The sequence below is a fragment of the Euprymna scolopes genome, chromosome 26, assembly GCF_053919585.1.
Source record: "Euprymna scolopes isolate OS-2025 chromosome 26, ASM5391958v1, whole genome shotgun sequence".
Classification (NCBI taxonomy): Eukaryota; Metazoa; Mollusca; class Cephalopoda; order Sepiida; family Sepiolidae; genus Euprymna; species Euprymna scolopes.
The window spans coordinates 47,694,006-47,710,992 of NC_136507.1; the positions used below are offsets into that span (position 1 = coordinate 47,694,006).

A 16,987-nucleotide genomic window follows, 5' to 3' on the forward strand; every position below is an offset into this window, starting at 1 on the left:
TGCAAAGTCGAAACTGTATGGAGGAAATCTAATGAAAGCAGTAAATGCATGGGCAGTCAGTGTTTTGAGATACTGTGCGGGAATTTTAGAATGGTCTGACAAGGATTTGCATGCCATGGATATCAAAACAAGAAAAGTTTTAGAAATGTTTGGTATATTTCACATTTGAAGTAGCGTAGCAAGGCTGTATCAAAAGAGGAAAGATGGTGGCAGAGGATTGAAAAGTGTAAACGATTGATGCCGTTGAAGGAGCATGTGATTAGAAGTGGGGAGTGGATGTTTAAGGTTGTGGCCAATGAAGTGGAGGCATGTGAGACCAAGGCTGATTATGTGAAACGTATGGATAGAGAAAGGGCAGAGGAACTGGCTAGGAAGAAAATGCATGAAAGGTTCTTCCAGGATATATCAGAAGTGGCTGATGAAAGATCATGGCAATGGCTTAGAGCTGGGTATCTGACTAAGAGTACTGAAGCTTTTGTTTGTGCAGCACAAGAGCAGGCATTAGGAACACGATTGTTCAAAAAAGTGATTCTAAGAGAGGAAATTGCTGCAGAATGCCGGATTTGTGGTAAGACCTCAGAGTCAATTGCGCACCTTGCAGCAGGGTGTAGTGGACTGGCCCAGCGAGAGTACCGCAAAAGACACGATCGCATGGGACTCCGGATATATTGGTAGGTGTGTAAGAAGGTTGGGGTGAAGTGTGCTGGAAAATGGTTTGAGGAGGTGCCTAATGAAGTGAGAACAAGTGAGGATGGCAAGGTAGAGGTATGGTGGGACAAAAGTGTCATAACGACCAAGCAATTGAAACATAATCGTCCGGATTTGGTCGTCATTGACAAGGTTTAAAAAAACTGGCAGATTGTAGACTTCTCAGTACCCTGGGACAAGAATGTGAGAGGGAAGGAGAATAAGAAGTGGAGCAATTATGCTCCATTGGCGTTGGAGATAAGGCGTATACACGGAGTTAAAACACAAATAATCCCGGTCGTAGTTGGTACACAAGGAGTAGTATCAAGTCGTCTGGAAGGACAATTGAAAAAAACTATAAATCCCCTATGTTTTAGGTGGCCTTCAAACCTCTGCAATTATAGGTACCACCAACATCCTTAGGAAAACCCTTGATCTGGTTTGAAGCCGGAATTAAGAGAAATCCTTTGGAAATGAATCCCATCCCTTTCCAGAGAGACGTTCATAAACGAAATCAGAATTATTATTATTATTATTATTATTATTATTATTATTATAGTAGTCTCAACCTTTTGATGTGTTTAGTTGGATATTCTTTTTTAAACATCAGGTCAATTCCTTTGACTTTAGGCATTCAAACTGTATTAACACAATCGCCTTTCCCAACGGACAAACCTTTTGCAAAATTTTAAAATAAATTGTTTTGTCAATCTGATTAAGCCATTTATGGTGGGTTTTTTGTTGTTTCCAAGATTTTCAATTACAATGGGAATCACCTTTACTGTCATACAGTTCGATGTGTTGATATTATATCATTATTGTTTCATAACATTCTTAACTTTCTGATTTTTTGATTTTTTAGATATTCATGCTATACCTTAACACTTTTGCTGTTCCCAACAGGCAAGCTTTTTGTAAGAGTGTAAAAGGAATTGCCTTGTCAGTCTGATTAAGCCATTTGTGGTGGGTTTTTTTTTTTGTTATGGTCCCAAGCGTTCCAATCACAATGGAAATTACCCTGACTTCTTTACAGTTCCAGTGTCTAACTAATTTTCATTTTAGATCTTAGTATTTATTTATTTATTCTTATTCTTTCTCTCGCACTTTGGTATCGAAAGGGCAATCTACGTCAATTATTGAGCAAGTTCTCTTTTTTTTATTTAGTAAAATTATATCAGGTCTAGAATGCTTACGAGCCTTATCAGTCTGTATGCGCATATCCCAAATAAGTTTGACATTGTCGTTTTCGTGTACCACTTCTGGTTCATGCTCATACCACTTTTCATCGTGGTATAATGCATAGAGTGTTCATATATTTCAGTGTAGGACCAGGCGATTTTGTCGTGTCTCCATTTTTTTAATATTGTTGTTGAACTAGTACAGGCATTCTGATACAATATGCGATAATGTTTCTTCCCTTTCGTTACAGATTCGGCAGATCGGTGATTCTGAAGTTTTGTCGATGTAATGTTTGATGGACCAAGTGCGAGTGGCTTGTTCCTGAGTTGCCATTAATGTACTCTCAGTAGACCTTTTAAGAGCTCCCCTGACAAACCAATTCCAGCCGTCGTTATTTCTAAATTCAGTATTTTTAAAGAATGCACTCCGTATTTTCTGTTCAACTAATTTTTCCGCTCTCCCTTGTAATCACTGACTCTTCTTCACCTCAGGTCTTTTTTTTTTCCTCTTCTCACTTCATGTAGAAGAATTTCATGACTTTCAGAAATATATTTAGTTAAGCTTTCTTTTTCTATATTTACATCTTCAACACTAAGTAAATCTCGTTCACCTTCCTTTCTAGGTAAATACAATCGATCTACATGCCCTTTCTTAAATAAGGCCCCATGAATTGTAAGCATTTAAATGTTTTTGTGTTTAAACATTTCAATTCAAGTATGCCAGCAGTATATCGATTAATAGCTACTGCTCTGGCGTTGATGGCATATATTGTATTCGACCGTGGAAATGTGATTTAAGAATAACCCTTAATCTTCTGATATATTCGGCTGTGACCTGATTTTTCATTTCTATGTTCTTAATATTGTCCGTTTCCAATATCCCCAAATACTTGTAATCTCATCGGTGTCAACATTCTTTTCTGTTGTTGGAAGTTCAAGGCCATCTGAGTGGACTAACTTGCCTCTTTTCATCACAAGAAAAGCACATTTGGAGATGCCAAATTCCATCCTTATTTTATTACTAAACAATTTGATCGTATTCATCAAGGTATCAAGTTGATTCTCATTCTTTAAGGTGCAAGCAGATTTATGTTCGACAGAAGCTCGGATGTTGACAAATGAAAACATTAATTGTGGGAGAAAGGTAACAACGAATCTGGTTGGTTAGTAGATAGTTGACTGTAGGAAGTCCTTTTCCGGTTTCATACCGTTTTACATTTAGCAAAAGAAATGTCAACGTGATCAAGCTGATAACAAAATGCAGTGGGTAAAAATTATCACCCTGGAAGATCCCTCTCTTAATTTTCACCTTGCCTAATACAACATTTCCTGAAGTTAAATTGATTTCCCAATTCTTCATGCTATTTGTTATAGATTCTCGTATGTTAGGGGCTATTCCGAACATTTACAAACACTTGAATATCCCTGAATGTGGAACCATGTCAAATGCCTTCTTATAGCCCATGACAACGTTGGTAGATCTTCTTTTGCAGTTTCTTAGAATCATTTTATCGATCAAAAGCGGATCCTTGGTGCCCATGATCTTTTTCGACAGCCTTTCTGATCTTCAGGCAGCAAATTGTTTTGGTCCAGATGATCTTCGATACTTTCAGACAGTATGCTAGTGAAAAGTTTCCACATAATTGAGAGGCAAGTGATTGGTTTTAAGTTTTTCACTTCACTCCCTTTTGTCTTATCCTTCATAATCAGGATTGTAGTTCCCTTTGTCAGCCTTTGGTGCAAGAAGCGATTGAAGAGGTGGGAGGTTTTTAAAACCAGTATCCCTGGACTCTGTCAGGTCCAGGTGCTTTCCAATTTAAATTCCAGCATTTCCACGGTGATTATTATGTTCATTTGTTACTCCATTCTAGAGGACACTTCTCTTTCAATGTCTTTGATCCATTCTGCATCGTCTTTGTGTTTTTCTTCCTTTTCACACATGCCTTTCCAGAATACATGCGATACATCAGCATTGGGTACAACGTCCTTCCCTCTTTCAATACCTTTTAGTTGATTTAAAAGAAGATTTTTGTCATTCTCAAACAGTCTATTCTGCAACATTGCTCAATTCCGTCACTTTAGCATTTAACTTTGGCGGTTTTAGCTGTGATACGCTGTTTCAATTCTTCAATTATTAGCCGATTTAGACGTTTCCGCCACCAGATCTCCTTCTTTTGTTCTTTTTTACGTCTTCCTACTCCAAGCAACATTGTATTAGCAGCAACTTTTTAATGATGTTAATGCACTGTTTTAAATTATTTACTGGAAAAAATGGCAGGACTTTTAGTCTTCTCTGATTCACAAATAGGAGGTTCGGCGGCTGTTCTAAATTACCAGCTCTTACCTTCTCATCTACTAATTTGAAGATAGCAATCTCTTCTTTCGTCTTCCCATGTACACTCCTAAGTTTAATAATTGTTTCTTTGTAAAGAACCTGATTGTTGAAAGGTTGAATATTTTGATTTACATTTTCAGTAGTTGCTTCTACCAACATCATTTCATCAACCCCATCATGTTTATTGATATCCACATTCTCTTTCTTAATTTCTCTTTTCAGATCTTCAATTTCAAGGGCAGACAGCAATCCGTTTTTTCTTATTATCCGGGCTTGTTCTGCAAGATTTTGCACTATTATTTTAAACAGGCCTATTTCATTCCATATATGATGCATTTTATTTTCTGTATCGCCTATTAGGGGCTCCACTCTTCAGATAACATTTCATTACAATGTTATTTAAAGCTTTAGTCTAATTTGTTCTAGCGGTATTATTTCGAGGAATTCTCTGGATGACGGCCGGAGAAGCCTCGTTCTTTCCCCTACCGGACATGGGACCTACACTTGATGTTGCTATTGTGATCCCATTTACGTCGTTCTCAATTTGATAGTTTTGAACACTCATATTTGAATAATATAAAGAATGGTTTGTTTAAGGTTTTCCTTCCCTGATATTTTTATTGAGATACCATCTCAGAAATGTTCACCTGGGCTAAAGACCAAGTTTTGACCATGAAAGGCCATTAAATATCGCCAAATGTCAACCCGGTATTTAAAATTATTATCTGTATCTCGTTTTTGTTTTTGTTTTTACAGCAAAGCAAATCAATTTGATAACCCGCCAAATTTCTATAATTCAAATCCATCACTAATATATATATATATATATATATATATATATATATATATATATATATATATATATATATATATATATATATATATATACTACTGGTAAAAGCAAGCAGATTTATGTTCGACAGAAGCTCGGATGTTGACAAATGAAAACATTAATTGTGGGAGAAAAGTAACAACGAATCTGGTTGGTTAGTAAGCCATACTAAGCATCTCATGAATATATAAAAGCAAGCGGCAATAACAAGTGTTCTGAATTTAGCCTGAAGATTGTCTAGGTAGATTAAAATCGAATACTCCCGTGGAGTTTTGTTATAATAAATATATTTTCATACTTTACTACTAAACTCTACTCGTGTATTGAGCACTATTGAAATAAATACTAACATTTTGTACACAATATCACTTTATAATATAATACTTATATATATATATATATATATATATATATATATATATATATATATATATATATATATATATATATATATATAGGCAACCAAATAGCGCAACGGTCAGGTAGTCGAGTTTCAATCCTGCATTGAGGTAGGTGCTAATCCAGTCGCGCTGAAGAGCTGTGATATACCGGAACAGTCTTTATGTGAATGACTATATATATATATATATATATATATATATATATATATATATATATATATATATATATATATATATATATACTAGCAGACCGTCCAGCATCGCCCGGTCGTCAAATATGATATTTTGAATCATGTAGTTAAAAAAATGACTCCTGAACCATCACACTGAATCGAAACCAAAACATTTAGCTTACGATTCATTTTTTCCTTTGCCGTTAATGACTCAGCTATAAAGGAATGTTTGCTGCGAGGCTAAAAATTAAAACATGAACTACTATTCATGCGTAATGCTGTGTTCGACTTTCACCTGGGAATTAAAAAAAAATCTTCAGATTTGTACCGATTTTCCAGCGCTAAAACCCAAATATAGAGTTTCGCATGAGTTTAATTACCTCATATATGAAGTTCTATGTCTGTAGACAAAAATGTCAAGGAGGTGTTTGGTAGGTAATTTTTTAAACAAAAATGTATACGTATACATTTATATATATGGAAAGTGTTTTGTGTTTACTATAAGCTTTTACCGCAAATATTATGCAAGTAGAAATCGTGTAGAATATCTGCGTTAATATAATTACACGTAATAGTTAACTAAATAATATCATCATCACATGGATTGGCGAGTGTTTAATGGGGCATTCTTCCAGACATTATATCCTTCTGTTTATTCGAGTACGAGGGAGTGATAATTTGAGTTAATAAACATTGTTTCTCTAAAGCCTTTTACTTATTTACTTTGATATTACACTAAAGTTTACTCATATACTTTAGTATACAAAATGAGTTAATGGATTGCCGAGTGTTTAATTTGAAAATCTTCCCAGACATTATCTCATCCTATCTTTCGAGTAGGGTTGTTGATAGGCTGGGTGTGTTACTTCTGGTGATGACGTCATTAGTAGGGGACAACTTAAGATTATCATCACATGGATTGGCGAGTGTTTAAACAAGTAAATCCTCCCTGACCTTATCTCATCCTGTTGATTCAAATGGGTGGGGTGATAATGTGAGTTAACATTTGTTTCTCTAAACCTTTTTATTTAGTATACTTTAATATTATACTAAATATTAGTTATTGATTGGCGAGTATTTAATGACACAAACCATCGCAGACAGGTGTATATATATATATATATATATATATATATATATATATATATATATACCTCTTCTTAGTACGGAATTTTGCTGCATGCTTGTGTACCCGCGTTGCGGGTAACAGACTGTACAACAAAGTCCCGACCTTAACCTTTGACCTTGAGCTTGAAAAATGGTGCGCACCATCTCTAGATCAAAGACCATCACTATTTCAGGTTTGGTCATAATCACTTCAGTGATTTTTATTGTAGAAAAATATATATACGTAGGCTATGACTTCGCTCTTTACATTGGAAAATAGTGTAAACCATCCCTAGGTGGGGGATTATCCACATGCCAGATTTGGTCATGATCGGTCTACTGGAGTGCATATACATACGCTATGACATTGACCTTTGACTTTTACCTTGGAAATGGTAGGCCCCATCCCTAGGTTGGGGACCATCATCACAAACACACTAATACACGGACACTACTATATATATATATATATATATATATATATATATATATATATATATATAATCGATTGCTTTCAACTCTATCAAAAATAATCAGAATTATTAAATGGATTAAAGAGATAACAATTATGTTAAATAATCATTAAAGTTTGCTATAATTTTGCAAACTTCTTTTGAATTGAAAACCATTTAAATTTAAGTTCAACAAAATTCATTGATGGTGTCATTCATTTCGTATATCATAAATGAATAATACCATGAAGATACCGGGGTAAAAGCCGTTTGTATTTAAGTCTATTGTCGCAGTTTTAAATGACATGATTGTGTATTTTGAAATTAAGGATGATATCTAAAGTGTACTTTGTATTTTTTTAAAATTTGTAACACCGATAGATTTTCAATTCTTTGCTATCCGTATAATTAATATAATATTTGAGTTATTTAATTGATTTCTAAACCTGCATTCTTAGTGCTCCCCATAATAGAAACTTACTTCTATGCTAGACACCATTAAGATGTTAACACTTTTTGTATTGCGACGCTATTCAACCATCTTTGAAGTTTAGAGAAATGTTCGAACACTTAGAAAAACACGCGAAATATTCAATTTGTTTAAACGCTAAACACAATACAGTTAAGATACAAATTATAAAATAGGAGAAAAAGGAGAAACAAAAAATGAAAACAATCCTGAGTGCTCATTTGAAAACGAGATTTTATCAATATATTTGGAAAAATAACACTGAGCATCTGACATCTTATATTTTGAATTTCAATTACCAACGTATAAAAAACAACGTATCAGAAACAACGTATCAAAAATAACGTATCAAAAACAACGTCATAAGTAGATAAATGCCCGTTCCATAAGATTTACACCCTTTTGTTTCCTTACGAAAATTAAAATAAAGGTATAGGAATAGTAAACGTTATGTTTATGATCCTCATTCCAGCATGGATCAAAATACATTACATAAATTTGTTTCTAGAATATGTATTGAATGCAAATAGTTTTAAGAAAATCTTGCTTTATTAGTGTCCTATGGATCAAATGTAATACAATTTTAAATATGTGAATTATTAGATGAGCGGCTGTGGCCATATTATGCCACTTGTTGCTTTCAATACTTGCTATGGATGTTAATTACTCTTTAATTATTTCCAGGTGTACAAATAATAAGTTTGATATGAAACAATTTTGCACATATGTTGTAGAAATATTAAGTTCATTCCAGTTAGAAGCATTGACCTTTGAATCGTATTTTCAAGAAAGTCTTCAGAAAACAAGCAGATATTAAACAACATGAGCATTACGCACAATCTATGATAGTGTAATATTCTTTTATAAACTTTCAGTCATAATATATGTATGTGTACACACGCACAAACGAATATATATATATATATATATATATATATATATATACATATATATATATACATATATATATACATATATATATATACATATATATATATAGTCTTGGAAGTTTTTTAACCTTCAAAATTATATATAAGAAACTTTTTTTATCATTCGTTAGAAAATTATTAGTCAGTAAGTAATTTAATCACTTGCAATCAATGAATCAAATTGCTCTTTCTAATTCATTATAATAATAATAATGTTAATTAAAGGGATCATCAGTGGTTTAGCATGAAACACTGTTTCGGGGATTTGAAAACAAAACAGTATATTAAATGATATTAAAGCAGTATTGATCAAACACCACCTCGCTTAATCTTAAGAACAAAAAATGTTACAGATATTAGATCTAGTTTTTATTACTAATTAATTTGGCTATCCTATTCATATTTATTGTATATAAACACACATATATATATATATATATGTATATATATATATATACATGTATATATATAAGTAGTTTATTTAAAATGTTGTGAGTAAACTTAATACAATATAGAAAAACTCATTAAATATTACTTGCTTCTATCATTTTTCCTAAGTCATTAGAGTCTTATGCGAGGTCTGCATTTCATCACATTTCGGGACATCACTTTCAAGATTTTGTAATTATTTTCCACATGTATATTCCATAGATGTGTTAATACTCAATGCACGGATCGAAAAAGCTTTGTTGTAAAAGTCAACTTCAAAATGTTGCAAAAATATTTAAAGATATAAAAGTTATATGCTCTTTTAACTACTTAATTCATAGTTTTATTATACTTCTTTTTGTAATTGAATTAATAAAATTATCACTCTGTTATTAATTATTTTCACCTTTATATGTATATATATATATATATATATATTTATATATATATATATATATATATACAGAAGCGTCCAAAACTAATTGTTAAAATTTTTAAACCAAAACCTAATATATGTTAGAAATAACAACTGTAAAAAGGTGAAATTTTGAAAACTGGAAGTCGTTATCATCCATAATAACATATTAAAATTTGAATCATTTGCAAAGGATAGAAAAAGAATTATAATAATTTTTATTTATTTTCAAAATAGGAACGTCAAAAAGTAAGGGACACAATTAAGAAAAACAATGTAAATAGTATGTTATATTCAAATTTTTGATTTTCTCTAAAAAAATAAGCCTTACTTATCATTTGTAAACGTTGCATCAGCCGGTACCATGGTGAAACGCCAAAAACTTGATTACTCTGTGAGACAAGCTATTGTGAAACTACACAAGGTAAAGTACACAATTAGAGAGATTTCAGAGAAAGTGAAACGTTCCAAGAGTGTTGTAGGCGAGGTTGTTAAATCCTACAATGATACTGGTTAAATAGTTAGTGCTTTTAAAACTGGTAGACCCCGCAAAACTTCGGCAAGAGAAGCTCGAATAATGCAGCGTATGTCATTACAAACTTTTAAAAAAAATTTAAGTGTTGCACAGAAATTAAAGGGTTATGAATATAACCTCGTGTGTTTATGGGTCTAGACGACTGCAAGAAATAGGGCTGTTTAATCGAACCCCAGTGAAAAAAACACTTGTTAGTTCGAAGAATAAGAAAAGATTAGAGTTTGCAAACAGGTATGTAATTTGGACATATGAAAATTGGGCGATAGTATTTTTCAGTGATGAAAGCAAGTTTAATTTATTTGGAAATGATGGTAAAACAATGTAAAGAGACGTATTGGTGAAGAATTAAGTGCAAAGTGTACTAAGAAAACTGTCAATTTCAGGCGGAAGCGTCACGGTATTTAAAATGTTTTCTAACCAAGGTACAACGATTTTTCGCGCAGATCTATAAAAACGTTATTCAAGATCAGGTTGTGCCATTCATACAGAAGTCAGGTTTCAATAGGGTTACCTTTATGCAAGATAATGCCTCATGTCACAAGGCAAAAGTGGTAATGAGTTACCTTAGCGAGCAAGATTTCGAAATTATGGATTGGCCATCGCAAAGTCCTGACTTAAATCCAATAGAAAATCTTTGGAAGACCTTAGGAGTGAAAGTTATAAAAAGAAATCACACTAATAGAAGATATATCGAGGATCAGGAATGGGTATGTTTGATCTGGCAGAACGGTGGTTCATAAAAATTGTGGGGTCTGCGTTCACGCCTGGCCGCCAAAGTATGGAAGAAAACATGAAAAAAAACGTTTACAAGGGTTTTTGATATAGATGTACATAAGAATACTTTGATAAGTATGTTTTAACTTAAATAGGGATGGTATAATAAAATTGTAGGGGTTGCGTTCGCGCCGATACTCCATGGAAATATGGCACAAACTTTAAAAAAGACTTTTCATATCTATTTGCGTAAGTATACTTTGATAATTATGTTTCAGTTTGAAGAAATATGGTGTAATAAATTATTGGGTGTTAGTTCGCGCCTGACCTCCATAGAATGTCACAAAGTTTAACAAGGTTTTTTTAAAAGGGGTCAGAGTCAACAATAACACCTTAACTTTAATCTTAATTCACGTTAGCTTTTATTTATTTTTTTTAGTTGAATCATATTGTGCCAAATAAATTCACCTCATAAATTCACGTTCTTATTAAAGTGAAATCCAAAAAAAAAAGTCGGAACTTTAGACAATTCTCGACACAAATTTTGCATAACTGTGTTTTTTCCTTCTCCACTTGTACGTGGCACTCTTTCGAAAATAGATAAATAGGTAAATAATAAAAAATAAGAACGTTACTTATTATCGTGTCAAAAGAAGGACAAAATCCTGCTCACGTGATTATGTATCTTTAAAAACATTTACATAACCTTTTTATTTTTATTCATATATCTGTTTAAGCTTTTTATTTGTCAGTGTACTAGAAGGAATTCAGTTGATTACAACCCTTTCTGCGTGTTCTTTTCATTACAATAATACAACCCTAAATCCGACGGCGCAATACTACACCGTTCAATACTGTAAAACTGAAACCAAGCTGTTCTGCTTGAAAAGGGCGCCATTTGCTTCTTATTAATATCCATATCGATTTTTTGCTTTAAAAAACTAAAGCCATTGCGTGTTTACTTTTTTAATATTCCATTTTGCTGTTTCGGATTATTTTACTAAAGTAAGTAAAGCTTCATTATTTTTCAAAACTGTTTTTGTTTCTTTGTTTTTCGATATTTCGTCGATATTATTTAGTAAGCGTGTTTAGCAGAAAAGCCAACAAACAACTATCCGAAAAAATAAATATACAAGAAATAAATGTTGCCATAGTCAATAAAAGTTCAGTTCGTGTTTTTTTTGTTTCGAAATAGTTTTTAATACTCTTTACTTTAAATAATTTAAGCGAACCGAAATTAAAACAAATTTGAGGCGATAACTACTTAAATTAATTTTTATATAAGCTACACATGCCATAATCGAATATTTCTCAAGCACAAAATAACGGAAAACATTAAAATATGTTGATAAATATTCCTCAGGTTGACGGAACTCTCTTAAATTATTAACACAGAATGCTCAGGTCACAAGGCAAAAGTGGTAATGAGTTACCTTAGCGAGCAAGATTTAAATTGAAAACGGAGCAAGATTCAAATTGAAAACGGGGCTCTCCCTTTCAAAGTTGCTGCCATTTTGATTTTTTTAAACCGGTTCGTTAATTAAAAAAAAATTTTTCATAGAAACTACTTAAAAATACAAACCAGTTAACTTTTCTACCATAAAAGTAACTTTTATTGACTATGGTAACATTTATTTCTTGTATATTTATATTATTATATACATAACATTTTCTCTTTGTAAGGAAACATCATTTTGTTGGTCACTCTTGGCTACGAATGGAAACAAAGTTGATATAAAAATATATTTTCGCTAAAATTATCTTTACTTTCATCATATTTTGCTTAGGGTAAAATTTTTTAGTATCAAAACCTATCTCTTTACAACCCCCTCTTTTTCATAACCTATCATACTTTCATCAATCACAGTCCATTTTCTGTAGGCTGTTTTTGAACCCAGTACACGACGGGTACTTCTGTTAGTATATATATATATATATATATATATATATATATATATATATATATAATGATGAAACGATTGCAATATTTTCTCAGTTCTATACTAAATCCACGATTTCGATACAATTATCGATTTCGGTTCGAGTTTTTTTTATCTCTAAATATTTAACTATAAAATTACTTTTTGCCGATTACCGTAAAAAGTGCATGTTAAATTTGCATATATTTTCTTAAACGTTAATTTTGTGTGTGAGGAGATTATCTATAGATTTAAGTTTAACTGATAGTCAATATTTATTATTGCACTATTACTATAGAAAGTTGTGTTTTAAAATCGAATTAAAAAGATAATTAAAGGAATCATTTTTGACATCGGAAAGTAGACACAAATTTTTGCGATTCCAATACCGATTCCGTACCTCCGAAATTTCTGATTTAAATTCATGCATATTTCGAATTTATTATTATAGAGTAAATTTTCCATTGCTCATTATATTGTACCCAATATATTTATAGTTATTATTTCGAAAGTTAAAAAAATGACTTTAATGCCGTCAACTGGAATCAAAACCAAAACATTCAGTGCTCTGGGCTTAGTTGTAATTTAGTGTTTAAGCTTTCGTCGTTATCATTTGAGCTATTAGCAGATGGATAAAAAGCTAATCTGTAATTAAAGAAAGAGTACTCACCTTAAAGTTCGCAGCCTCTAAAATCATCTTATATACATGTATTTTGTATATATATATATATATATATATATATATATATATATATGTATATATATATGTATGTTACTCATTGATTATCTAAATAACTTATTTAACATTTTACTATAACATTTTAATCATAACGTGTTTTTACTTAATATAAAAAATATGTCAATATTATTTTTTCGAAGTCGCTGATTCTCGAAACCAGCCGTTTTCGGTCAAGCTTTGTTCCCCAACTCTTTCTTTAACGTTTTTCTTTCATTGGTCTTTAACTACATGCATTCATTAAAAAATGCCATTGGGGTGGGGTGCTTGTTTGTTTTTCATCCAATTATTGCTGATAGACCATTAAAATTTCATGTAAACAAAATCGGCATAATCTATTATTTTAACATTTTTTAATGGTTTGGGGTGCTCACCAAAACATTCATGTTTACATGCGAGAATTTTGGACGCTAAAACAAACGCTGATTCAAAGTTTTAAACATTAACGGAAAAAAATAAAAAAGAAATTAAACATTCCTTTTTGCTCTCCCGGTCACATTCACGTAATCATATAACAAAATAAATAAATAAAACAGAAAAATTCTACGATGATTGCATTAACATTAATTTTATGAAAATAGTTTACGAATATTCTCATTTATTATATTTGAAAGCAATATTTTTTCTACAAGAGATATGCAAAAATAAGCATATTTATTTAGTATAAAAAGGTGCATATTCATAATTGCACAAAACAGAGATAGAGAAAAATCTTTATGATGTACTTATTACGAAACGAAATTTTCATTTTCCAAAAAGCATATACATTATCCAACTTGTCTTTTACTAAGATAATAAAATTTTTGGATTTTAGTGATTTTTCAACTACACTATTCTACAAAAGGCTGAGTGCACTTCAAGTTGACTAATTTATTTAATCGGATTCCATTATGGCAAATGAAACACTACAATTCGCTTAGCCATAAAATTTGATTTTATCTCATTTTTAAAAAATACTTGATCAAATTACGTGATTTTTTTTAATATTTCATTTTTTCTGTGACTGGTACGTACATCATACAGAATTTTCTGTAGTTTCTTCACTTTTAAATGTGCATAACTACAATTCAGAACTTTCACAAAATACACAACGTTTGTCAAACTATTCCCTTTTTTAAAGCTCATCCAATAACACTTTTCATTCCTTTCTCCTTTTTTTGATAATGAACTATAATCGATTTTCCACCGTTGGTTTACTAATTTTTTTTTCATTCTAATGTTAACAGACTTACAGATGGTCTTCTGGAAAAAGCTTACGCCTGTGACTCCAACTCTGTAACCTAAATTTCGGTGGGGTTAAACGACAGACGTGCTTTCAAAATGCGCTTTTCATTTTTATCATCGATTTATTATCGATAAGCGACAAAATAATCAGTAAAATTTATTAATTGAACATTTTTAAGTGGGTGCTCACATACATGCCCATAGTAAAACCAATCCTACACACTTCTTTTCTTTTGTATTTTGTAAACATCAAGGGTTTACCATTTTTGTTGTCTTTTTCTTAGTTAAAATGCTCCACAGAATATCAAACTTAGGTCGTATTCGCAGAGTATAAGCAGTGCGACGTGTCAGTCAAACGAGCAAGTATGATTCCAACGGATATGCCATATCAATTTAAGAGATTTCCCTTCCTAATTCAATTGGTGTTTGAAATCACCAAAAACAAATTTCAGGGACAATTTTTACAATTGTGTGGATTACATCTACACACTGATTGCTTCTTACGTTGAAAATTATGTATTACGTGTTTTACAGTCGGCAAACTAAAAATGGACCATTAAAAGATATTATGTATCTACAAGTATTGAGAAAATAAGCATATAAGAAACATGCATTTTCTCTGCTTTTCATTTAATAAAATTAATCCACAGTATATATATATATATATATATATATATATATATATATATATATATATATATTCTAAATTATAGCTACACTTCATGCAACTGAAAACACCATATACAAATATTTAGCAAAATGCATTTGAATTGCACCATATAGTCAACAGTAACATATAATATATAAAAATAAATTTTCTTATTACTTCGACAACAAATAATAACATTCTATTTAATTCATGATCTAAGAAATGTAAGTACATCCAGTTTTTTTTCCTCATAGGAATATGATTGTCTTTATACGTAGTAAATACCGACTGTTAGATTCACTAAAGAAAAACATCAAAAGGTACGCCGAAATCCTCACACGCTAAGGAATATCAAATCTGATTACGAACATTTGTTCATTAAGACAACTTACCAGATCATTATGCGAATTCTGTAACCAAGACTAGCCAGCTACTTCAAATGAATATATTCCTTTTTAAGCTACATATTAGACAGTAAGAATTCTACCGAATCAATCTCCATAAGACAGCTAGAAATACAAAATATATAGTATAAAAACATAGTAAGAGTGTAAGAACTGCTGGTAAATGTTGGTATACAAAGATGACTTGGAGACGCATGGATTCACAAAAATTAGGAACTCGCAGTTTCTGGAAAATTTTGCAAAGGATGATGATATAATAATTATAAGTACATCCGAGTTCCTCATTATGAGAATATGATTAGTTGGTTAAGCCATGAATAGAGACCGGTAGAGCCACCTGGGAGAGATATCGAAAGGTATATCGGAAAGAAACACCAACTTTGACATCGAAGAGTAATCCCACTCGTCAACTCGAAACCGTAGAAAAGCCAAGTCAGCTACTGAAAACGAATATATACTTTTCCTATCACATATCTAATTTATATGAATAAAATATAATATATTAATTATGAGAAGTATTTTTTCATTTTGATTTGTTTTTTATGTTCTTTGTTGACAGAATATTAGAAATCGAAAATAGTGGGCGGCGGAATGAAGTGAGGTTTCACTATACCCACGACCAAGATACACAAGTCGAAACATTCCCATACAGACTTGCCGATAATCATTGGCATCGATTGGCTCTCAGCCTCAGTGCCACTCACTTAACTGTGTTTGTCGACTGCGAGCAAATCTACAAACGAGTAATCCTGGCTTTAGACAAGACATTCAAGCCGGGAAAATTGTCGCTTTTTCTCGGCCAACGAAATAGTCAGCATGCGTTTTTTAGGGTAAGTTTAAAGCTTTTCTTTTTTATTGTAATAATCACTTATGTATCTCATGTATGTCCGTTTATCTATGTATGCATTATACACACACACACACACACACACACACACACACACACACACATATATATATATATATATATATATATATATATAAATAGTAAATAGTAAGTTTTAAAAATATATTTGGCAACTATGCTACACAGAATTTTTCATGTTTCATCATCACGATCTACGGCATTACTTTGTGTTTTTTATCGATTCTCGTGATACCGCGTTTGCTGCAGATTCTTCGTTTAAAAGCACGTATTTAGTTATTGCAGTCAATAGCGTTCGTTTATCAGACAAAAATGTACTGGACTTCTAATAAACCACTTATTTTTCTATTTTCCTGAATAGCTTTCCTTCTATTTTAATTAGAAATTTTTTCACTTACATTTTATTTTTTACTAGTTTATTTATTTTTATTATATTACAATTTTTATTGTTGTTCTTATTATTTATTACATTTTCTTCGATAATATTTATTTTGTGTATACATATGTTTGCTATTTCCCCTCTGTAGTTAAATA

General features: G+C 31.6%; 1 protein-coding gene across 2 annotated transcripts in view; it reads left to right on the plus strand.

The window, feature by feature from the left end:
- Positions 1 to 16,987, plus strand: part of LOC145248005 (protein kinase C-binding protein NELL2a-like) — an 841,882-nt gene that overhangs the window by 578,814 nt on the left and 246,081 nt on the right. For both annotated transcript variants that reach the window (XM_080109694.1, XM_080109695.1), the window contains exon 4: positions 16,148 to 16,418. In XM_080109694.1, the coding sequence (XP_079965820.1) occupies positions 16,148 to 16,418 (271 nt within the window). The remainder of the gene's footprint in view (positions 1 to 16,147; positions 16,419 to 16,987) is intronic.